At 45.0% G+C, this 25158-nt stretch overlaps 1 protein-coding gene and 1 long non-coding RNA gene across 4 annotated transcripts in view; one reads left to right on the top strand and one right to left on the bottom strand.

Moving 5' to 3' along the window:
* Positions 1–23879, top strand: part of LOC135387031 (phospholipid-transporting ATPase ABCA1-like) — a 476077-nt gene extending 452198 nt beyond the window's left edge. For all 3 annotated transcript variants that reach the window (XM_064616460.1, XM_064616459.1, XM_064616458.1), the window contains 3 exons: positions 1413–1586; positions 21575–21788; positions 23495–23879. In XM_064616460.1, the coding sequence (XP_064472530.1) occupies positions 1413–1586; positions 21575–21788; positions 23495–23749 (643 nt within the window). In that variant the 3' untranslated portion in view covers positions 23750–23879. The remainder of the gene's footprint in view (positions 1–1412; positions 1587–21574; positions 21789–23494) is intronic.
* On the bottom strand, positions 6666–13977 carry LOC135388462 (uncharacterized). The gene is made up of 4 exons (XR_010421389.1): positions 13141–13977; positions 12023–12094; positions 8717–8797; positions 6666–8592 (listed from the first exon to the last, which is right to left on the bottom strand). It is a non-coding gene; the product is annotated as an uncharacterized LOC135388462 (long non-coding RNA).
* Positions 23880–25158: the final 1279 nt, after the last annotated feature.

Genomic DNA, 25158 nt, shown 5'->3' with positions numbered 1-25158 from the left:
GTAACTGGCCGAATCCAGCCTCTTTTGACATTTTGGGCACCATAGGACTTGGAACCTTATTGTGTTGGGGTTCATTATTCCATTACCCACATCACCATTAGCAATGAGGCATAGTATCGTCCGTGGCGATGAAACTCTCCATTCATCGTCTAAAAAATAAAATAGTTTGTTGCTCTTACAGGAAAGCATGCTTGACTAACACAGCATTATTTTTCTCCGTGAAGGGTGCTCATGAATGATTTAGGACACTTTTTTTTAGTACATGCATAACAAAAGCACATTATTGATTGACGATGCGACAGCATATGCATTCTCACGTCAATGCATATCGGTTACGCTATTCAGAGCAAGCACAGCACGAACGAATTGTATCACTGCATTAAGTCGGTTCACGACGGTGGAGCAAATATAGCGGCCGCTCTACGCGCTGCCTCAGCGTGGCGTTACTACGCTACACCCAGTGACTACGTCCAGGTGCATCATAGACCTCACGTACGGCCAGGGCGAGGGAAGCAGCGAAGATCTAGTCATTCAGTTCTCGGTTAGGCTCCCGCCACATGCTTGCGCGGCGCTCCTGGTGACCATGATTGTTGTGCTGGTGGACTAATTGGACAGAATTGATGTAAACAATGTGTGTACAGGAATATGTCGGTTTGACGGTGAGTCACGTTTCGCCATTTTTTGGTGCTTTGTTCGCGTTGTCAAGAGCGCGCGAATTGCTTGCCCACGCATGTCTGCAAAGAGCACTGTATTGCCTACACTGCGATGTGTAGTGTGTACCCTTGCTCTTTAGACGTGTCTCTTTGTCTAGCCTACGCGTTTGCGATTAGAAGTGACATTTGTCCAGCCTGCATGGTTCCGATGTGCGAGCTTCATGCCCAATGAAAAGTGTATTGGTCGTTTTAGCCGTCATTGTACCTTACCCCTGCATCTTTTCCCCGTTGCAAGCATATTCGCCCATGTTTTACACTCAATAACAATTTTCCTACCTTCCACGAAATCCGCCGTGATGACGACGGTAGTGCCACCTTGAGTACGGCTTTGCATACAGGGGACCCACTTGGTTCAACCCACGATGGTGGAGTCCATGACCTGAAGAAAGATTTGCTGCTACTGAGTCGTTAATGAATTAAATGAACACAATAACGACTTGACACATTAAATCATTCAATGAGTTGTATTCCTCTATATCCTTACTTCATTTCCAGAGTCATTTCAAGTGTGGATACCGTGAACTGCCAACTAGATCTTGAGAGTAATATGTGAAGTGTAACCATGGGCCCCAATAATGAATTTGAAATGCAGTATTATCGACATGCGCAGTGTATGAGTCTCTATATTTGTTGTGCATGACGGCGCTATTTCCTAGCGTCGCTATTGTTCATGCTGTTCATAATCTTGGCCCATTTCAGTGCAGGGAATAAGAGAAAGCTGAGCATCGCAGTCGCCATGATAGGACTACCCGAACTGGTGTTCCTGGACGAGCCAAGTGCCGGAGTGGATGTAGTGGCTCGAAGGAAAATCTTTAAAGTAGTAAAGAGTGTCAGGGCTGCTTCGGGAATTTCAATGGTTCTAACATCGCATAGGTACGTTTTACAAGATTAGCTCATGTTTTGACGCTGCACTGCAAAACAAGGTGTCTGCAGGGAGTAAGTGCGGTCAGGGACCTTCCCATGGTCGCAACATGTCGAACCGAATGACATATTGGACAGCGGCACCAGTCGGGCTGTTTCGGCAAGGTTCACAAAAGGCACCATGAATTAGCCTTGAGTGTGTGCGTATGACACTACACAACAACATTTTCCTCAGTGCAATTTCCCCCGTCCGATGTCATGGGGCGTAGGAAAGGCAATGTTTCAAAGAACACTGGAAGTCGGTGCGTCCCTCCTGCCATAATGCGTACAATAAATATGCTTGTTTAGAATAACGCTGAACAGATATACCTCTTACAATGATGTAAAATCATTCTGTTCTTCACGGGCTCCCAGCACTTGCAATGCATGTGTGACATCCCGCAAAAAATGCGAGCACATCTGGTTGCTCCACAATGTAGATTCAGCAATTACACCATTGTTATGAACGCTCAGAACCTTGAAAAGGAAACCTTGAAACCTCAGAACGGTTTCAAATGACAGCAGTTACTTTCTATATAAAGTTGAAAGTCACTTTGGAAAATTCGATTTTGCAACACGCGGGACAAGGTGCCTCCGCTTGAATGCGTTCCGCGTATACGGCTGGCAAAAAAATTCACAGTGCGTCCACCGATCAAGTCCGAATTTTGATTTTGCTTCTGTGCATAGTTTAAGGAACTACCTACAACATATAAAATTTTCGCGGTAAGTTTTTGGTGGGGTTTTTTAGATAAAGACTTCTGAAATTCGTCATTTTTCGGTGCTATTGTGCTACTAAAAGAGGTATCGCTTACGTTCCTTACAGAGTAGAGCAACAAATTATACATAATTCGATAGCCCTATCAATGATAAATTAAACGGCATAAAGCTTAGTCTCATCCGTTTTGTACATCGTTCAGAAAGCTGCATTGAATATGGTGTTTTTCGACACTTTGAGTCAACTTTGATATTTTTTTTTGCAGATAAACAAAAACCGGTACAGCACTGCCAACGAAGCATCCTATTGTGCCCTAAGTGGTCTAAAGCCAGATCAAGAAATTACTATAATGCGACAAGAAATGGCCTTGTAGCAAACGCTCAAACCCGCTCCTCTTATGAGAGGCAGTTTTTTCCTTCTCTCCTATTTCCCGAACCGGGCAGCGCAGAGAATTCGGAAAGCGTTTTATTTCTCCTAACTCACAGATGGCTTCAACATATATTTTTTCCCGTTTATTCGGGACATCAAGTGTACCGGATTGTTCGATTTGAGATGGAACTAGCCACCTGCAATAGTAAACCTAAAAAAGTAATGATGCTTCCAAAAGGTTTGCAGCCTCCCTTACCACACTGCTCTGTAGTGTCTTTTGCGGAAGCAGCCCTGCAAAAGTATATCTACTGTTACCAGATGATAAATCAATACAGAAGTAAGCACCTGGGTGATTCCATCTCACCTCAGGCAGGGCACACTATCACCGATTTCCCTTGAAAAAATATATGTTGTACCGTAACACGCATACACACAGGAGCAACAAATATTTTGGCTCTATGTGTTGTGGTCCGTCCGAAAAAAATTCCCAAAGAAATTGACTCTGCGACGGAGCTTTCTGACGGAACGATTTTGACATTTTATTCCTCGCCATCGGACGGTCCCAAACTATAGATTTTTTTGAACGATATGTCAGGTACAACGACCTTCAGCGTGCGCAAACAGCTCCGGTCAACTCTATTTTGATCTTTAATTAAAAATCGCCAAAGTTCTGTAGAGGAGGTGGTGTCCCTCTACATGAGTCCTGACCGGCGATGATGGAATGTCCCAGCGGGCAGATGGTCGTGGCCTCACGCTAGGACGGTGCCGGTAGAACTGCCGTGCCAGAGCCGCAGCGCGTGGCAGCAGAGGCACGTCTTCGTCATCACACACGGGCCGCCACATCACTCCCCCCTCAGACGCGGAGCGGTGTAGAGCTAGCGGTTGGGGTCCGCGTTGATACATGAAGTGGAGGAAGACAGGCGACACGTAGTACAGGGACGACTTGTTCAGAAATCGCAGTAGCAGCAGAATGGTTGGTGCGGGCAAGCGCTGACCGGGCGGGTTCCAGGGGCGGTGTGAGGGCAGGTATGCCGAAGTAATTCAGAGAGGGGCGACAGAACCGCGACCGGTTCGTGAGCGCTGGGCTCGTAGTGTTGTCGCCAAGGAGACTGCGGGGAGGACCATCGTGAAGCACGGGGAGACCGGGAGTAAAACTAACTGTGGCCTCCGTGCGTGTCCCCGGAGGAATGTTGGTCCCGGAGCCTCTTGACCGCATGTGGACGAGCTGCCAGTGTCTTGTATGGAAGCCTGGTGGGAAGGCGAGGCGGGCAGGGTTCTTGGACCGCAAGCGCAGCAGATGCGGGCGGGGCGGTCGACAGCGGCGTACCGCGACCGGTACAGGAGCGTGATGCTCGGGAAGGTGCCGCTGGTGGAAGCCCGAGGAGTACCATCACGAAGCGTGTGGCGACGTGACGTGGAGTGTGGGACCATTGCGACGTGAGCTGGGTAGATGGGTACAACCACGGTGTTTTGCGGCCGGGCGTTGCGATGAGTGGAGCCGCGTTGAGTTGACGTCGTCGCCTAGCGGTTCCTCGGTAGAACGTTGCACCGTACCTTCGGAGGTGGGCTTGCAGTAATTTGGGATGGTGCTTGGCCGAATTATGCCGAACGTGGTGTTCGTTGTTCGGGTCACCAAATGTAGAGGAGGTGGTGTCCCTCTACATGAGTCCTGACCGGCGATGATGGAATGTCCCAGCGGGCAGATGGTCGTGGCCTCACGCTAGGACGGTGCCGGTAGAACTGCCGTGTCAGAGCCGTAGCGCGTGGCAGCAGAGGCACGTCTTCGTCATCACACACGGGCCGCCACAGTTCCAACAAAATTCACAATTTGCTCATATTTGTCTTTACGCTGTACTCCTGATATATATGCCACCGAGATATATGAGTTACCGCTGTGTAGGTCGAAGCGTGCTCTTTAAATTGATGTCAAATTTACATGCCTGTACCGTGCCCACTTTCGTCAAGGCGCTGTAGAATACAGCTATGTTTTCAAAAATGGGGTTTTTTGGACTCTCGTTTCTCAGAAACCCCACCTCCGATTTCCTTTATAGTTTGTAGTTATATAGCCCAGGCTATGTCCTACATGTGTTCGCAAGACGGAAGGTTCCCTCTCAGCACAACTCGGGATAGCCCGCAACGAACGTGGAGTGCGAAGCACACCATGTAAACCGCGACCGAGAGAACCACGCCAGAGAGCTAACAGGACTATTGGCGCCTGCTACTGCCCCTCCCCTACTTTAAAATACGTCCCATTCAAATGCATGGGGCTTAAACCACCAGTTTGAGCTCTATAAAAACGCTATTTTGCACTTATTTCACGGTTTAAGACGTTTTCAACTGATTTTCCTATTTCCAGCCCATGTTTGAATATTCGAACTCTCCACGTCACCAATCTCTCTACATGAAACGGGTCTCTCTACTTGACAACGATTGCGCTGAAAAATTTGTCGCGCGCTAGCTCTGTAGAGCATGATGTTCAGCTATTTTTTTCTGATGGGATAGCCCCTGAATATCCTGTCAATTATCATTAAGTTGAGTAAATTAGACACGCTTTTCACATTGGTGGAGTGGGACGAGCGTCGACAAATGTCACACTAGAGGGGGCCTGGTCTGCAGTTTCACCGCTCAAAGCTCTCTCCATGGCAGCAGTTTTGTAAATGTGATTGCGCTGTAGCTGCGTCTATTAACATCAATGAAGGCAAAAGGAAAATTGCAACGGAAGGGAGACAGGTCTTCATTCGTCTCTACCTCGCTGAACAGGATCGCACACGAACACAGGACGTTGAACCATACCTGAAGAAAATTGCTGGATTTGTGCCCCGAAGGACTGACAACCTTGCTTAAGTAGCTTGGCTGGGTGATCGAAATGGAATATTCGAGGCCAATATTCGTCCTATTGTGATAAAATCCGTGTCCCGGGCGCTTCTAGTAACTATGTCAATCAGAACTTACCCAAGATTTGATGAAAAACTCTTCGTGAACCGGGGATTAGGCCTACCGGCTTCCATCGCTTCTGGCGGACTCTGGCGAAATGCGCATGCGCCGTGCACGGAGCTCGCAAAGTGCGGTGCCATAAGCTTCACAGCAGCAGGTCCTAGAGCATGAGGTGGTGATCCAGGATTGGCGAACGAAAGTCTCACGTGATCTATTTAAATGCGACGTCACTAAAGCAATGGTTTAAGTAAGTTGGTGAATACGGACTCTACAGTTTTGAGGTCTATTCCATTTTCAGCAAGATCTCACACTGCATTTATCCGTTCGGCGTTTGTATTTACTTTGTTTTGTGCAATACTTCACTGTTTGGTTTTAGCTTTCGTTGTGATGATAAGATTAAATGAGATCCTGATCCTATATATATTCGCATTTTACCGCTTTGCAGCAGGGGGCAATTTCCTTAATGTCTTGAGATCCTTGGAACCACGCCACAATTGTAGTGCTGCTGCACTTGGTAGTTGTGATATATAATCAGACGATTTAGTACTAGGTTTCAGATTTAGATGGAAGGTACCTGGTTCTATCATTCCTGCTTGTCCTATTTAAGCCAAGCCTTCACCCGTTTGCCGAGCATGTGACTTCATTATCAACATTTGTTTATTTATTTATTTAATAAATAAATATTCCATCAACATAAATACTATGGTTCTTAACCAGGAATACGCCTGGTTTTGTTCTATGTAGTTCAACTACAAGAAGTGATTTTCCTTTTAACGGTGTGAGGCAATTCACGCACGCACGCACACGCACAAATAAGATTTAAAAATATTCACAGATGACGTCCTATTCTCATGTTCTGGATTATATAGTGGGTCGACTAATTTCTTCTCTTGTGCATGAAAAAGAGTTTTCTGAGATGCGTGCGTGTGTGTAACGTATGTGGAATATGCGTTGTCAAATATGGCATGCAGAATACGAGGAAATTGATGTTCGGAGGCTGGAACACAGTAGAGAACACACCCAGAGACCGCTAATTATTGTGCATATGTTTATTTGGAGTAGGATGTACGTCATGAGAGCACACTAGGTACATTTGCAAAGCAATATTCCTATCTATCACACGTGACAATTCACCTCACATAATTCTCCATAAGTTCAGTGATTTTACAAGGGAGTCAAATCAGGAACACTGCTATCACATTAGGTCTGTCTGTCAGGTTCTGTATCTGTGGTGCATGAACGAGCGGCAAACGTCCGATTCTAAAGTGCCAGATATGAGAGACTGCATATTAATTCTTAATAACCGAGAATGTTAAACTTTACTCGTTAAGCTTTAGGCTGGTCCGATAGTAGCTTCAACTACAGAATACTATTTCAGGCGCTTCCTTGTGTTCAGTTACAGCGATTTATGAATACGCACCATTTTGTTGTTTTATTCCTCTCTGCTAGGACAGCATGACGCAGCAATGCGGTGGCATCTTGATCACGACTAAATAAAGTTGTGTTCGCTTTTCAGAGTTTCGATATACATAGCCCTTTTCACGGCAAAAAGTTGTGGTATTCAGATGGTTATTTACTATAGGTAGAACAGAAAGCTTGCAGTGTCGTTCATACAAGGCTGCCGGCTGTTGTCTTGCTACACAACAAACTTTTGCTAACGTAGTGGTAGATGGGGCACTTGCACATGGAAGGACAAAACAACAGAAGCCCTCTTCAACTGTCACTATTCAATCAAACTTACTCACAGGCAACGCAAACCGCGTACACTGAATGGCGGAACCATGTTTTCCAAGCATTGCCCTGATGAAAATGGCGCGAGTGCGTTTTCGCTGACGGGCAAGAGAAGGCGCTTCATTTCGCATATCTCCTATTAGCTTTATTATTATTACTATTATTATTCTTATTATTATTATTTATTGATACTATTGGCCTCCTTCGGTGGGTCCAAGTAGGAGTGGTGGTACATCGATACAAGAAGAAAAAAACACAAACATGAAACAATGCAAATTATTGGAACTTAAGCGGTGACATAAATGCTAGCTACAAATGGCAAATGACGAGAATACGGTAATTATACAGGGTGTCCCAGAAAACGCGTCATTGAATTATAATTAAAAAAAAAACTACGCCACCTACAGTCATGCAGTCAACGGCATTTGTTCGTATTACGTTTTTGCCACATGGTATAGATGTCATGTATCGTAAGTTTAATTGTGTAAATGTTTGCGAACTGAACTCGGAAATTTCCCAAGGAAAGGTCACCTTTTTAACCAACCAATATGAAGGTCGTGCTGAATTCGCTCAGCAAGCAAGATAATAATGGTACACACAATGACATAACGGATTACAATGACGCTAGGTGGTCTTGAACCTGTGAAACATTCATCAACGGTTTCAACCGACACGGCGTTGTCCGCTATGCTATTCCAATCCCTGACTGTACGTGAAAATAAGTCTACTAAATAAGTCTACTCTGCACCTGTAGGGGACCCTGGCGGTTGAGTGGCCCCGGAGGATGTTTAGGACCCTTAAGGCCCCTCCGTCAAAGCAACACACCGCTTTGGCCCCAGCTTCCCATAGTCGGGTGGTCCTGGAAGGCCCGGCTAGGGCTATCCAGCTTAGCCGCTGCGGCGGCAAGGGCCAACCTCGTGCAGAGCTTCCCGCCTGCGCCTGGGTATAGTGTGACGGCACGTGCCACCGTGCGGAGCACGATCCCCTGGTTGGGCTCGGTGGTGGGCGGCACGGCCTCCGCACTGAATCACACACACAACACATATGGCAAACAAACCCCTTAAAAACCCCCATGATCGGCGCCTGAAGAGGCGCTGCACCGAACATAATCCAGCAACCGAGTTTTTCTACCAGAAACAGCCAGCATGGTTCCCTAGAGTCCTTGTCATACACGCAGATGAATCGATCAAGTCACTGTCAAAGCTGTCTCCATTTGCAACTGCTAAAGTTCTGGAACAGACGATTGGCAAAAATTACACTGCTCGAAAGCTCCGCTCTGGTGACATCCAGGTGGAGGTCCAAGAAAAGGAACAGAGCGTATCCCTCCAGTCCCTGAAGGCAATTGCCGACATACCTGTCACGGTCACTCCGCACAAGACACTCAACATCGTAAAAGGCGTCATTCCAGAGGAAGAGCTCCTGATGTGCTCTGACTCTGAAATTGAGGAGGGTCTCAGAGAGCATGGAGTAGTCAGTGCACGGAGAATAATTATGCGTAGAGACGGCAACGAAATACCAACAAAACATGTCGTACTATCATTCCAACTTCACACTCTTCCATCTACAATACATGCTGGCTACCTTAACTGTAATGTACGGCACTACGTTCCAAACCAAAGGCGCTGGGGTTTACAGTGCCTTGTCTTTCAGCGAATGGCGTTCCCTGTACGTCCTTGGAGGAACAGGCTAACGTACTTGGCGGACACTTTGAACAGGTGTCTAGCTCCTCGCATTACAGCCAGCGTTTCCTGTCACACAAAACTGCTGCTGAAAAACGCATCATGAAACAACCTAAGCAAGATGCAGCACCTTACAATGTCCCCTTCAGCGCACATGAACTTCAGAGAGCCTTACAGGCAAGAAAGAACACTGCACCTGGCCCTGACGGCATACACTATGACATGTTGCGGCATTTAACACCCCAGTCGCAACAAATCTTACTCCACTTTTTTAACCGTGTCTGGAGAGAAGGAACTCTTCCGTTGTCCTGGAAGCTAGCCGAAGTGGTTCCGGTTCTCAAGCCAGGGAAAGACCCGTCTGCTGCTATTAGTTATCGCCCCATCGCATTAACCAGCTGCCTTGGGAAGACTTTTGAGCGCATGGCAAATTCAAGGCTTGTATATGTTTTGGAAGAGGCAGGCATCTTTGACAAACACCAAAGTGGTTTTCGTTCCGGCCGGAGCACCCAGGACAACCTACTCCACCTAGAATAAAAAATCAGAGAGGCTTTTGTTCGTGGGCAGTTCTGCGTATCCGTGTTTCTTTTTATCTTGAAAAGGCGTACGATACCACATGGCGCTTCGGGATTCTGCAAGATCTACACTCATGTGGTATCACAGGGTGCATGTACAGGTGCATTGAGAATTTCCTCAGGGATAGAAAGTTTCGTGTCCGTCTGGGCTCCACTTTATCTAACGTCTTTGTACAAGAGAATGTTCCAGAGGGTTCCACAGGGGTCTGTGCTCAGCGTTACGCTATTCGTTGTGAAAATGAACTCGATAGCGAGAGCCATCCCACCCGGCGTCCAGTACTCCCTTTACGTAGACGATGTCCAGGTTTCCTACTCAGCATCAAGTCTTTCAACAGCTGAGAGGCAAGTGCAGCTCACGATCAACCGTCTTTCTAAGTGGGCTGATGAAAACGGCTTCAGGTTTTCCGCGCAAAAGACAGCGTGTGTTGTCTTTACTAGAAGGCGAGACACATTTGCTGAGCCCTCGCTGCTCCTCGGTGGCAAAACACTACCAGTTTCTGATGAGCAAAAATTTCTGGGTGTGGTGTTTGACAAGAAGCTGTCTTTTGTGCCACACATAAACTATATAAAACAGAAGTGCCTGAAATCCTCCAACATACTCAAAGTTTTATCCCATCGATCGTGGGGAGCCGACACAGTCACACTTCTTCGGGTCTATGACTCGGTTGTGCGATCAGTAATTGCGTACGGGAGTGTCGTGTATGGCTCGGCGCGGCCTTCGGCATTGAAAGTGTTGGACCCCATCCACCACGAAGGCATCCGACTCGCCACCGGTGCCATCCGGACGTCCCCTGTGAAGAGTTTGTATGTTGAGGGCAATGAATGGTCGCTCGAGTGACGGAGACAATTTGAACATGTGAAGGCTGCGCTAAAGTACAGGTGCCGGGGCGATGACCCAGTTGTACACTGTAGTGTGAACCCCGCTCTGGAGCGACTCTTCCTTGCAAAGCCCTCTGTTGTACCCTCGCTTCCGCTTCGCGTGCAGGCGGCGAGTTCCCGTCTGGGATCCAGTCCATTTGGCGTTCCCCTGCAGCAGGCAGTCCTCGATGCTGCGCCTTCGCAGAGACATCTCATACAATCCAATTTAAAAATGATACAGTTTGACAAACAATCCACTGCACACACTGTCATTCTCCAGGAATTCCTGGAGATTCACCGTAACTTCGGGAACCACCATGCAATCTACACTGATGGGACCAAAGTAAGCAATGGTGTGGCGGTCGTTGCCCTTGAAGGTGATTCTATTATGACGGCACGCCTGAACACGAACGCCACAGTTTTCACCGCAGAGCTTTACGTGATTCTCCTGGCTCTGCGGCGGATATCAGTGGAAAATTCCGAGATATAAGCGAGATGCCTAACCTCGCGAAGGCTGCACTGCTGTACTTCGTTCATGCGGATGATGAAGCATCGACGAGCAACGGTAGAGCTTCTGCCCTCCAAGAAATTCTAAGCTCTCTCTCTCTCTAATGCTCTGCGGCACATTCAACAAAACGACCTTCAAAATTCAGTAATTTATTCCGATTCGCTAAGCTCTGTACGTGTGCTGCTTTCATGCTATGACAGCAAGAATCACCTCGTCAGGCGAGTACGAGCGCTTGCGACCCAACTTTGTTCCCGAGGCTTTTCGGTCTGTCTCTGCTGGGTCCCCAGCCACACTGGGATCCCGGGGAATGAACGAGCCGACCGTGAGGCTCGGCGAGCGTTGGCACAAGAGGAGTCAGCTGTAGGACTACCATACCAAGACATCCTGCCAGTGTTAAAGAGAGCTGTCTACACACAGTGGCAGCAGGAGAGGGACATGGAAGAAAATAACAAGGTACACCTCACACAGCCACACGTTTCCCCCCCGAATCGGACTGAACACATCAACAGATCATCCGAAGTTCTTTACGCGAGATTGACGATTGGGCACACATGGCTCACGCATCACCACCTACTGAGAGGTCAGGATCCGCCAGCTTGTGACAGCTTGATTGTCTTGCACGTACTGGCATCCTGCCCTCACTTCGAACACCAACGCCAACAGTATTTTACCGCATTCTACAGATACCATGTCCCACTCCACCCAGCCCTTCTACTGGGTGACACTCCTCTTGTGCCGTTTGATAATGTCATCCAATCTTTGACCATGTGTGGATTACATAGTCAGATGTAGATGTTAATTATTGCTCCGCTTTTATCCAATATCACCGAACTCCTCATGTAAACATCTCATCCTGGATCACCTCATCGTTCACACTTGTAGATACTCACTTGTTATCGTCTGCCAAGCACGTTAGCCTGTTCACCCTCCTCTCTTTCTTATCCTGGTCCATCTCATCGCTCATCCCTGTAGATAGCTTTTAACTACCACACACTCTCACATCCCACTCTCATCTCTCCCATAAACATCTCTCTCACACTCACCGTAGTTTTGGCGCTCTATGGCCTTTGTTGGCCTTTGTGCCATTAAAACCATAATCTCTCTCTCTCTCTCACCTGTAGGGCATAACATAGGGCTTATTAATATTACGTGTGGTACTCTATACTCTAAATTACCTTTATACTGTAAATTACCTTCAACTACTTGGTAACCTTTTGCTATGTTACTGCAATTTCACGTCTCCCCTACCTCTCCCTCGGTGGGCCACCAGCACACATACGTACTTTTCCATACTTTTCCACGACACATTCCTAAGGCTAACCATTAATATCGCTCCCGTAGAAAAAGAGTAGAATTATTCCATTGAAATGTCTACACAATCAAGATATTACCAGAGAGTGACGGCCACCTGGGGTTGTTATGTTCTCTAGACCACATTAAAGCAAATGCTACCTGACACCATTCCTCGTACGAAATTGTACCATAATTCGATAACTGAATGCCCAACCCTTTGAGAAATGATCCACAAATTATTGTGGTGCTAAACGAGATATTTATTTCGTCCGAGCCAAAAATGACAGGCCACATATTTTCATGAACTTACCCCACCCTATGGCTAAGTTGAGGACATCAAATAATTAATGCCGGGCTTAAAATTTGTGTTTTGTTTTTGGGCAGCCGAAACGGTCAGCCGCGAGTAGTGCACACGGAAACACACGAACACACAAATTGGAATACGAAATGTCAATGCGAAAGTTACAGATGGGACAGAAATAGGCCCTGCTTACCTCGACCTCATCTACAAGACAGCCTCTCATGTATTTCTAAAAAGTCACGTGCAGAACGTCAACACGTTACTTAAGCCCAGACAACGACTGTACTCACCCTGGTGTCACAAACGAGAAAATCGATAGTTAAGAAAATGCCACGCTAAAAACTCAAACTGTCCTCAACTTGCCCCCGTCTTCAAGGAGCCCCACTTTACCCTACATTCCATTATGTACTTGAATTCAGCTCATGCGCGCGCTTTTCACACCCGCAAGTCCGGACTAGCCCTCTATCTAGACCGCTACTGCACCCTGTCAAACAATACTGGTATGCCTTTATACCAGATGGATTACGGTCCTGGTATAATCTCCAGAAAACACCTAAACCAGCATACCTGTAATACCAGCCACTGGTCTCATGTCATCATGTCTGGTTAGCATCCTGGCGTAGCCTCGGGATGCAGTGTACCTGTAATATGCCACTCTAACGAAAATAAACGTCTCCTTTCAATTGACTAAAGTCAACGTATGCCAGTGAAATGTCAATTTACATTTAATCTGTGGGTGATGATTGTTATCGTTTTCTTATTAATAATTGGCGGGTGTCTTTATATTAACTTGTGATTCACTGTTTTCGATTGAGATTAGGTACTGTATTCACTGACTCTTATTCGCCTTTTTATGGACTGGTTATTGACTATTTTCAATTGAGAATGGGCACTGTGTTTATTGACTCTGACTGTGTTCTGCGGTGCCTGCGAAAGCTGCATGTGCCCCGTGCCCCCTGAAACAACTCGTACGACATTCCTGCGAACGCCAGGAGCCACAGTGTACAGAACGTATTGAAGGGTTACTTGTACCCACTAATACGCTAGATACATTGTACCTCCCGAGTTCCCTTACAGAAACTACAGAAAAATGACCTCCAGGTTTCGCAAAAAAGAGAATGAAAGGAAGAAAATGCTCCAAGGATATCGACCATGAAACACGAAAATTTATTGGCTTGCACGTACCTTTAAATTGCATCCAGTACATCATCGTTTCCCGAAAAAGAAATCATACCCGATTCACTCATTCCAACACACACATATGGAGCACACGTTGCACGGACATGCAACCTATCCGATGCACCAGGCAGTCCTCCAAACGTCGAACACACTATCCTCGAAACTTCGAACAGGCTGGCACTGCAAAGCTCAATCAAGATCACCCTTACTGACGAACACGACAGTTCCTCAAACGAAATGGCTGACGAACAATTGTCCAAGCAAGTGGCACCCAGACACGTTTCGATGTGAGAAGCAGGTGCAATTTTGCACGCGTATGCGTGACCGCTGAGACAGGAAACAACCTGTAAAGAAACCGACGTGAATATCACGCTGGCATTGTGCCATTGGGAATGCTGGAATAGTACACCATTTTCTAACTCACGTCCTTGCAATCGACAGTCCCATGGTCACCTATAACGAAAAAAATACAATTAATTTCGCTTGTAACGTACATCGTCGCTTCACCGATGTAGCCGATTTGGCGATGGGGATCGCTGTGCTTGATACTTGATACCCGTTATGGATGTGTACCGGCTGCACTTCCTGTGGTAAAAAAAGTAACTCAAAATTCAATTTGCTGCCAGTTGACGCATGGCAATTAAAATGCTCTCAATTTGTGTCAACTATTTGTCAATTGGCTTTTGATTGGCTAAAGTCAACAACAAGTAAAATAAGTAGGAAGTCAGTACGGTCATTAAAAAGGAAGTCGATTGTCAATTAAAAGTAAATTTTCTTTTTTGTAAGGGCAGCTTCTGACTGGTATCACCACATCAGTAATATTTTATACTGCATCAGTGGATGACACATTAGTCCACATGCATGGCATGTGTATTGCTGATTGGAGATGACGAACACACATGTACGCAGTTTCCATAGTTTATTTTGTGGTTATAAAATGGTTGAATGGCTTGGCTTTATGACTAAATGAATTTTGTTTGTAGTTTATGAGTTTTGCTCGTTGCCTCATGACTCCCCCAGTTATGATGGGAAATAAATGACTTATTTATTATACCAGGTGTTCCAGAACGGTCCTTCATCTGAATTATTTGTGAACAGGCGGCGCAGGATTGAGGAACTCTCTTTTTGCTACAGATCCTTGGGGTACCAGCCATATCACAGTAATGGGTAGATCAGTTGTATACGCTCACTAATTAAATAAATATCCAAACATTGACACTTTACATTGCATACCTTAGGAACCACTGTCTTATATATCGGGATCTTGAGGGAAACAGTGCAAGAAAAACATGTTGACAATTGGTGTTTTTCTAGTAATTAGTCGGTTTTCGTTAACATATTTCTTTCGTGGAGCAGTGCATGAATGTGCCTTTTGTACCAGCTATATTGCTGTCGCTTTCCTGTTCACCCGCCTAGATGGGACACTGGGGTGACAGAGGATAAACAACAGGCGCAAGAGGTGAAGAGACGCCTTGGTATTCATCCTCTACGGAACGAAAGCTGGCAGTACTGTTTATCAGTGTCATTGAGGAGGATTACCTAATAATACGCAGTTGACAGATGCATAACTGACTCAGAGAGCGCATCCGTCCATCGGTCAGCACAAGAAATATGTAGATCGTAACCAGTTAATTCCTTGAAAAGATGAAGTGTCGGCATGCTTGTTTCCCTCTGAATATTTTCGCAGAAGGTCCCGATACGTAAAACACAGGCCCTGTAAGCACGCAATGTTATATTTAACAGGTGCTCCTCCTTTGCATTGGAATTAGCGTTACTTGGCATTTCTGGTGATATCGACAGGAGCTTCCGGAGATATTTCTTCATCTTTCCGAGTCTTTGCTCAGAACTGTGCGAAAGGTTATCCTGATTTTACCACGGTTTTATATATTCCTGGGAGGCACCTGCGAAAGGGAGGAAACCTCAGTATTCGAAATAACACTTGACTTGAGAGAATGGCTCCTTTGTATGCACAATATTATTATTATTATCAGTGCGGACCACAGTGAACAGAATGAGCCTGTTGGCCATTTTAGCCAAAACCATTGAGAGGTGTAGTTTGACCCTCTTAGATTTTTTATTTGTTTCCTTAGGATTATGTATCCACTACAATTTTTTTTAAAGGGACAGTACGGGAAAACCGGAAGTTGATTTCTTTCAACTGCCACGGAGGCTTACATGCTGTGTGGAAAGTGTGGAAAGGCTCACAAAATGGCGTGGTTTTCGAGACACCGAATAAAGAATACTCCTTTGAAGACATCCGGTTTCGTTTTTTTCCCTCGCATGTTCTCAGCTTTTTTGCCCTCTATGTACGTCAGCTGTCACGTGAGCATGACGTCTCCAATGGGCACAGTAGGGCGCAGGACTGCGCCGTTGCTGGGAATGCAGAGAGGTGTTTTCTTTCATTTTTTTTTCTATGAGTAACTGAACTGTAGGCTGCGTCGCAATACCTGTGTTTACATTGACACTACTCTGCATTTTTTTCTGCATAACCTATAATTGCTATTCAAAATCATCGTAATTGACAAACGTTACGCGCAAGAACCAACTATCGCGCAAACAGGCGTGCGCAAGTCACGAGCGGCTTTGCTCTAATGCGCGCTACGCGAGAACTCGCTTCGGCCTCTACTCAGGACCAACTGCGGAATAGAAAAAAAATATCGATTATAAATCGCGCGGTAGGATTTCTTCTGAAATATTTTGCACGGTGGTTGTGAGTAGTATTAGAAATCATAAGACGGTGTTTTCCAGACCCATGTTTTCGACGGGACTGTCACTTGAAGTCCTTGCTTCCTTGAACATGGACGGCACCACATAGATCTAGTTTAGCAAAGCACACATGAAAAGTGAATAAATCTAGTGACTTAGTAAGAGCTGAAGAACACGGTTCATTCTGGACTCTGTGTGGCATAGTTTTTCAAGCCAAATTTTGCACCAGATTGACAATCACAGAGTAAAATGCTAAATATTACTTTCAGTCAGCCAACGAGATGGTGCTTTTGTTACACATTCTACCAAGGCACATTTGCAGAGCCAGAACGTGTCCCGCACCCTCATGCTTTCTTGCATTATGAAAGAGAGTTGCCATGGAAGGGGTGAAAGCACCTTTTCTAACAAGCTCATGTAAAAGGTTCCACCGTCACTGAAGAGAAAAGACATCACACATCTGTGCCACACATGAACGAAACATGACTGTACAGTAAGTGGCTGACAGTCTACAGTCCTCTGGAGCACAATTGCCTGAATAGCATAGCCACGACTGAGCTGACATTTTCAGCCGACTGTCAGTTGAAGCACATGTCTCCAAACATCATAGCCACGACAGCACAGTGCTGACCACACACATCTCACATCCTTCCTTATGTACATTTTTGTTTACGATGTTGAGTGTGAATGAACTCCATTCGTGTCTTGCTTCCATTTTAGCTAGATGTACTGTGTTAAATTTCACTAGGTACTTTCGTGAGCTTGAAGTTTACGAGGTGAGCTTCGACAGTTACTTGTTGCTGCAATAACTCTCTAAACTGCATGCTGTCATTTCTCAGAATGTATGCAGCACGCTCCCTTTATGTGCTAATATGCCGCGCCTCAAAGACGAAAAGTGTTGAAACGAAACCTAAGTAGATTTGCTCTTAGCGTCAGTTTCTGTTCACATCAGGCGCTGTTTTTTGTATCGTTAGGTGAGAATGTGACACGTGTTCCACGTCATATGCGAAAGCATTATTTGATTATGCCAGGAATGTAATCTAGTGCGTAATAATGTAATTTTGCGTCACCTGCCGTTGCTCTCAGTTTTACAGGAGTAAGTGCCTTCTTCGCAGTAGCTCCTTCTTTCCGAAGCCTCGTGCACGCCTCTGCGGTGGCGCTTCGCACTTGTAGTTGCTGAGTAGTCCAAAGGAGACAGAATCATTATTCTCCAGCAGCCCCCATGACCCATTCCAACATGTCTTTCGGGACCAATACTCATTCCTCTAGCACCATCTGCAATAAGAAAATAATGTTGGTCTCCAAGTAGTAAATCAGATATCAAATGTAAAAGCGCCAGAACAACTCATCAACAGTATCTGGGTGTAGTCAGTGACGGTGTCAATTAGCAAATTAAATGTAGTCAGTTGACCCTTAATTATGTAGTGGTTTGGGAGCCAAAGTATCAATGTACAGGTGCCAGAGTAAGCCGAGGCATTTTTCAACAAGGTACCCTGAACATGGTGCCCCTTAGATTATTTTAGAAAAAAAAGGCCTGTGAAAATTAAAAGAGCACCGCTAACTAGCTCAAAATAAAAATAGCGGCAATCACCTTCGGTAAAATGCATTTTGCTTAATCCGTAGATACAGCTTCATTTTTTTTAAAGCCTGGCGACTGTTACCTTGGATGTGCTATATACATGGTTTTCTTTTATCCTTAGATTTTTTATATAAAAAAGTGTGATAGCAGGGAAGATGCCATTTGTGCATGGAGGTTATGCTGTTGGACAGCTTTTGTATCTACCAGACGATTAATCAGCTGAAATTAATCAACCCATTAATCAATTGCTTTCTAGGAAATACCAGTTGGCAAAATGCAATTTTGTTTTTCTGGGTGAGCTTAGTTAAAATGATGAATGACAGAGAAACCAGCAAACTTGCATGAAAAGGGGAATGCCGAAGGACGAGAGCAGCCGCTATTCCGAACAGAATGTCATTCTTCTGGACACAGAACACTTTCCATTCACAATACTGGTGGCTCTTTTCCATTCCCCTATAATGAGCCAAAATGAGTCAGCTGGGCAAAAAGCACTTGCTATGGGCGAAAATATGACGACCCACTTCCGAACTGGAGGTTGTCATCCTGCACACATATCTGTGGAGAGGAATTGTAGATCACAGTTGCAGAAACAGTTAGGCTCTAGCTGTTGGACGCAATGAAAAGCTTGCGAATGAAGCTTTTTTACTCGTAGACGGTGATCGACTCAGCACAACGCCCTTCGTCGTCCTCCTGCAGCTTGGTGACCACCGTTGGAAGCCGGTGCTAACAGATCGTTTTTTAGAAAGAGGTTTCACTCTCAGCAATGTCACACTGAGGAAAACTTTCGTCAAATAACCCGAGTTTCTTTCTCCTTGACCCTCAGGAACTCACAAGTTGAACACACGTTGCTATATTCTTGTAATGCGAAAAACTACACATTTACGCTAGAAAGGTGAATACATATTAAGCACATGAGCGAACTAGAGACCAGATCCAAACATCGGCATCGCCCCTATGAAATCGCCCACAGTTATCGAGAGTTGCACTTATGCTGACTTGTAGCTGGCGGTGAACAAACATAATAAAATGTTCCAGCAGTAACCGTCGTAGTCAGACAGCGGTCATGGGTAGCAGTCAGATTGTTGTAGTAACACAGTTATCAGAGTTTAGCTATATTCACATGAAGTGAGAGTGACCAAAGCTATGTGCCAAAGGTCATCTGTAATCCAACTTTCTATTTTTTATTCTGCCAGTCTTTACGAACTCAACTTGGAATTGTCCTTTTGAATATATCGTGGATATATATATGTTTTGTTCTTTTTAGATTACTCGTCAGGCAAGTACGTAGCATCAACAGTTGATTAAATTGATCAAAATCAACTAAATTGATACGTTGATCAAATTAAAACGAGCTTGGCATGCATGCTACTTGAATTGAGCAGTTAGTGCAGTTTCTTTGATGTCCACAAAAGAGAACAATAAAGTTCTACACATATTCTTTAGTGGTTACAGCAGTTTCACTGTATGCAATTTCTATACAAAGTAGTGTCCAAATATTTATTTAAAATGTAATGGGAATGCGTAATGGTCGCATACAATTTGTATAGAAGTCTCACCCCGCCTATCTACTACAGTTCTGTATGCAATTTCTATGTAATCGAGAAAAAACATTTTTATAAGGGTAGATTTGATGTTAGATATTCTGCTATTAGCAATGGAACCTTTATTATCACCTTGAAGTTTTCCAGTGAACCTACAAAATCCAGTGGTGGTGCAACGAATTCTGACTTGACGCGCAACTGTGCTGACATTCGTCTGGAAAGTCTCCCGGCTAACCGAGGAAAACGGCCGTCCTAGCGTCGTTTAGCCACCGATCATTTATGCAATTGTGAAGTTTCAGCGTTCACGCAAACGCTAAGAGACTACACTTGTATAATTGCTGGCATAATACAGGTCACCAAATATTCCAAGGAATTATGTCGAAAGTAAATAAGGATTACACAGAATTTGCCAACAAAATCAACCCACTCTGCTCGCGTTTCTTTGCTGTAGAATTAATACATATTATTTTGTTTTTCTTTGTGAGGAACACTCTTGGAAAAAATGTATCTGCAATCTAGCAAATTTATCAAAAGGGAATAGAATGACCTATGCACATATTTTCTAATCACCGTTTATGCAATATGTATCTAGCTATGTCTACCTCTTTTCTATACCAAATATGCATAGGAAAATGAACAAGGGCTACATAGAACTTGTAGAGAAACTCAGCCCACTCTAGCCACATTGATATGTACTATTGCGATAGAATATACATTTCAACGGCTTAAGAGGGCGGTTGACCACGAGAATGAATTAAGCAGGAAAAATCAGAAGACGATAGAGAGCTTACAGGAAAACAGGGGAGTTTATTAACACATACAGGGATAGGTTTCACTCCTATATCTGTATATATATATTGTAAAGGAAGACAGCTACGTGCAACAAGTGGCATAAGAGAGGACGCTTCACTATTGTCTGTCTTCCTCCAGTTGCAAGAATGGCAGCCTAAGCACTCAAAGTCATTGCCTACGCCAGCCTTACGCTAACAGATACGAAGAACGAGCAATGCGCGCAGATGGAAAGGTGGAGTGTGTGAAGGCGGGGTAGTTGGTGTACATTCATCGTAATAAAGCAGCACAAAGACGCGGACAAAGAAGGAAGACAGGACGACTGCTAACTCTCAACTGGCAGTTTTTACTAAACAAAGCATGTTTATACACAAAAGAAAGGTTGGTGCCTGCTCTTAGTCACATGACACCATCGGGTTACACCGCAACGTGTTCCCGAGATAACTTATCTCCGCGGGGGAGAGGCTCAGTGACGGAGCGCTTACGCATTCATCATCGTCCTGTTTCGTAATAAAGGTGGGTCTGGCTTTGGTCTGACCTTGCCAGAAATTAAGCGTCTACTTGGTTGGAAACGAACCATATGCCGCTCATACCGTTGTTTGAAAGCAAGTCGTTGAAAGAGGAGGCACCTACAAACATTGTGGATGCGCATCATGACGTGTGATTGCATGACACAGCACGTCATTATGCGTTGATGGCAGCTGCGATAGCTATCCTGCAGTGCCGCGAAGGACTATCATAAGGCAATGAGAATGTTTACTCTTGTAGCTGAGTTAAAATATCACTACACAAGACAGATATCCCGTACCTTTTTCACACAAGCCTAACACACGAATGCCACCGAAAGAACCTTTCACACTTATCTTCAGCTTATGTGCTTTCCTTACGATCGTATTCCTCTTCGATTAAGTTGTTTTTGCAGTTATTCGTGTCAAGTACATAACGATGAGCAAAACAGAAGTGTGCAGGCCAGGGGACTAAGAGGGCACAGACACTGATCCTGATTGAGTTTAGTGATCGTTGTCGGTCTTTATGTTGCTTTCTTCAGACTCAAGCGGATGTTGTCGCGATCGACGTGCGTAACCACACATAGGGCCGCAAAGTAAGGCCTCCCATGAGCGGACAAGCTCCCTTGCATGTCCGTTCCGTTCCCGTGCATGTCCGTACTTGACAAGTTTCACTGTAGTGATATACAACCAAACATTTGCAGCATGGATGAGTGCGAGGCAGCCTGTGACCGCATCGCTATAATGGTTGCGGGTGAGTTCCAGTGTCTTGGATCCCTTCAACACCTCAAGGAGAAGATGGGCCAGGGATACACCTTGTCCATTAAGCTCACCTCCAAAGATGAATCTCAACAGCCAGCATTTGAAGCAGCCGTAAATAATATATTTCCCGGGATCCAGCTCACAGACTTGCATCAGGTAATAACGTCACGGAACGAACAGGTTGAAAAAATTCAGCGCACTTAGGAAAAAATCAAACATGCTGAGTTGTTTTTGTCGCCGAGTAATGATCTAGAAGGATGCACTCCAAATTAAACACCTAACAACCGCGTTCGAGGTACACAGCACAGAATGTGTTTCTGTGGCCAGCACGAAAAAAAAAAAAAAAAATCTGAATATTTTGCACGACATTTTAGAGGCTCAAGGACGCGCGTGATCGAAATCTTTATATGGCAGCGTAATGTCAAATGTAGAACGTTGCAGCAGAAGAAGCATTGTGCTATTGTAGTGACGTTTTAAGCACCTCTTATTCGGCATTACACAGTATTTTCTGCAACTGGCTAGCATGTTAGATACCACCTCCCTACTGTAGTGGGTATGCAGACAAGCATGGGGGGATATTTTATTAAGGAAGCGGGAAAACTTGCTTTTTCCTGCGTTCCATGTACCAACAGGTATTTACCAATGGTATTTAGAGTGTCTAAGCTCTCACGATCTCTCAACGTGTAGAGCGGTTGATACCACAAACTTAGTGAACAACAACAACAAAAAGCGCTTCAGTTGCTCTTTTCTTCATCCTAGAGATCTTGGAAGATTTGCGTTCCCCTACACGTACAATGCGAACTTCAAACGAAACATTTGAGGGCGATTACTGTAATGATTGCGATGACAATGCTTTAGCGTTGCTTCTTATACAGAATACAATAGGCCACACCAAACCACCTACATCGAGCAGCACCACACCTTATACAGAAATGACATACACGTCACACGACATGATACACAAACTCTGCCGCTCCCCAAACTCTCGGAGAGCGTACGAGACACGTCTGAACAGTTCCAGAAACCGGTCGCATCTGATGACGTCTCAAGCCCCAGCTGCTGTCGGTCCGCTCTTCCATGTTCCCACGTGACAGAGAAGATTGAATCAGCTTGCGGAACGCAGCCAGATTCGCTATTCTCCGTGATGTCCCACGCTGGACACGGACACATCGGTCACCCCGCTATAATGCCGGCTTCTCATCGAAATGCGGCTTCTAATGCTAACGCATTACAAATGGAAATACACCAAGCATGCGAACAGGATACTAATGCTGCCATTTACCCGCACTGCTTTCACAAGCTGCACGCATTTAGGCTATCTAGCATGTCCTCAGGAGCCGCGTCTAGTCACAGTGAGCACAAAATGAATTTCTCCCTCCCTTTAAAGAAAATCCTGATCAGCCTTTAGAGATCCCGATAGAGAACACAAGATTCACATATAAGGCCACTGAACAATCGAAGATGCTCAAAATGCACAATGCTGTCTTCTACGTTTGTATAGTTTTGTGTACACTGCAGAAGACGTTGTGTACCGAATGTGTCAAGGACAACAACAAGATAATACACATGATACTTCTTGCTCCGCCGGCGTGATTTCAAGCGCGACATTTTTAAAGCTAGACGTAGTTTATTACAGGTGATATGTGCAAAGGTATAGCATGCAACTCACTTTCCTTCGGTGTCATCAGCCTGGACTACGTGCATTGGTCCCACGCAAACCGGCAATTAAAAAATATGACATTCGCTAACACCGAAAACTCCTCCCCGGTGTTTCTCACACTGCAAGAGGAGATCACGTAGAATTGGGAACGTAATTATGCTAATGATTAAGCCAATTTAATCTGTAACGTGTTAACTCGCAGGGACTGCACGAATACCACCTAGTCCAAATGCTGCCCTGGAGTGAGCTGTTCAAGCGCATCGCGGAGTTGCGTAAACACTTTGCACTTGAAAATGTCTTTGTATCAGACACCACACTGGAGAGAATATTCATCGGGCTTGCAAGAAAGGTTCTTCAACAAGAGGACAATCAGTCACCAGGTGCTCAGGTCACTTCACGACGTCACTCTTTGCCTTCAGCACAGCCCTCAGCAACGCATCCCGCGGTGCCAACTTGAGCCGCCTATACTCATTGGGAATGAATTGCAGCTCATTACAGTGCACTCATCAACTTTGCTTGGCTTATTTCTAACTTTTTGTGACCTTCTGCTATTAAAATCTTGCACCGTGGTGGAGGCATTCTGTGGCCATATGCTTCTATGTCTAATGGTGAAAGATCAATTGCAACGACATACACCACATAATACACAATTCAAGCTATAACGGATGTTGCTATGATTCCACGACGATGTTTGTTTGTTTATTTATTTATACAAACTGCAGCCATTAAGATGGCCATGGTAGGAGCAGGTTTACAAAGACAGTAAAAGCTCACTCAGACCAAGCTCCCTAATTCGAGAATCAATACCATTCCAGTCGACAATAGTCCGTCAAAAAGAAAGGACTTGAAAACGTCTATACGGGAGCGGAAGTGTACAGTGTTTAGGGCGTGTGCACTGCGAAGGGACGAAGGTCCTGCAAAAGTAAAATATGACGCAAACCCGTTTGTTCACTAACAAATGAAAAAAGGAAAAAGAGAGACTTGAACTGTTCTAGCGCATCATGATAATCATGATGTGATAAGCATGATAATTATGCGATAAATTGGCCTGGTCTGGGTCGATTCAATGACTGACATTCTTCTCAGTATCGGAATGATACAACTCCGGCGTAAAAGCAAGATAGTTCGCACAAAGGTCTTGTAAGCCAAGAGCTTAGTGTCCATGGAGCCAAGCCTGTTTTAAAGTACGCTTCAGGTAAGCAAGGCTGTGAAAAGTCCTGGACGTCACACAATCAGTGTGTGCTTTCCACTTTAGATCAGAAGAAAAGACTACCCCTAAGAATACCACAGCTCTACTAATTACACTAAGTAACTAAGGCCGTATGAAAATATACGAGGGTTCATGCTATTGTTAATGACATCACTGCACATTTCTCTAAATTAGTTTCCAGCTGCCATTTCATACACCGGTCGTGAAACATTTCAAGCGACCGATTGAGTTTCAAATCGGTTGCATCTGATTCTATTTTGGAATACAAGACAAAATCATCAGCATAAGTCTTAGTTCTGCAGTAATATGTGTCAAAACATCATTTACAAATAATAAGAAGAGCAGTGGCCGAAGTACGGACCCTGAGGTACGCCGGACAAGATATCACACCAGGAGAGTTCCTGTCATTGAAGGAAACAAACTGAGTGTTATGTCTTAAGTAGTTTGATATCCAGCTACAATGCTGTCATTTTTAAAAAGATACTTAAGTTTTAAAATAATTTTTTCGTGCGATACCATATCCAATGCCTTACTCACGTTTATAAAAACTGCGTCAACCTGAATTCTATTGTTCATGGCAGATGCAGGAAAATGCATAAATTCCAGGAGCTGGGTGGTGGTGGAGAGACCACGACGGAAGTTATGCTACTGATATT

This window comes from Ornithodoros turicata, chromosome 3 (genome assembly GCF_037126465.1).
Source record: "Ornithodoros turicata isolate Travis chromosome 3, ASM3712646v1, whole genome shotgun sequence".
In the NCBI taxonomy this organism is placed as follows: Eukaryota; Metazoa; Arthropoda; class Arachnida; order Ixodida; family Argasidae; genus Ornithodoros; species Ornithodoros turicata.
The sequence above is the reverse complement of the archived record's forward strand: the minus strand, read 5'-3'. Positions and strand labels throughout refer to the sequence as shown.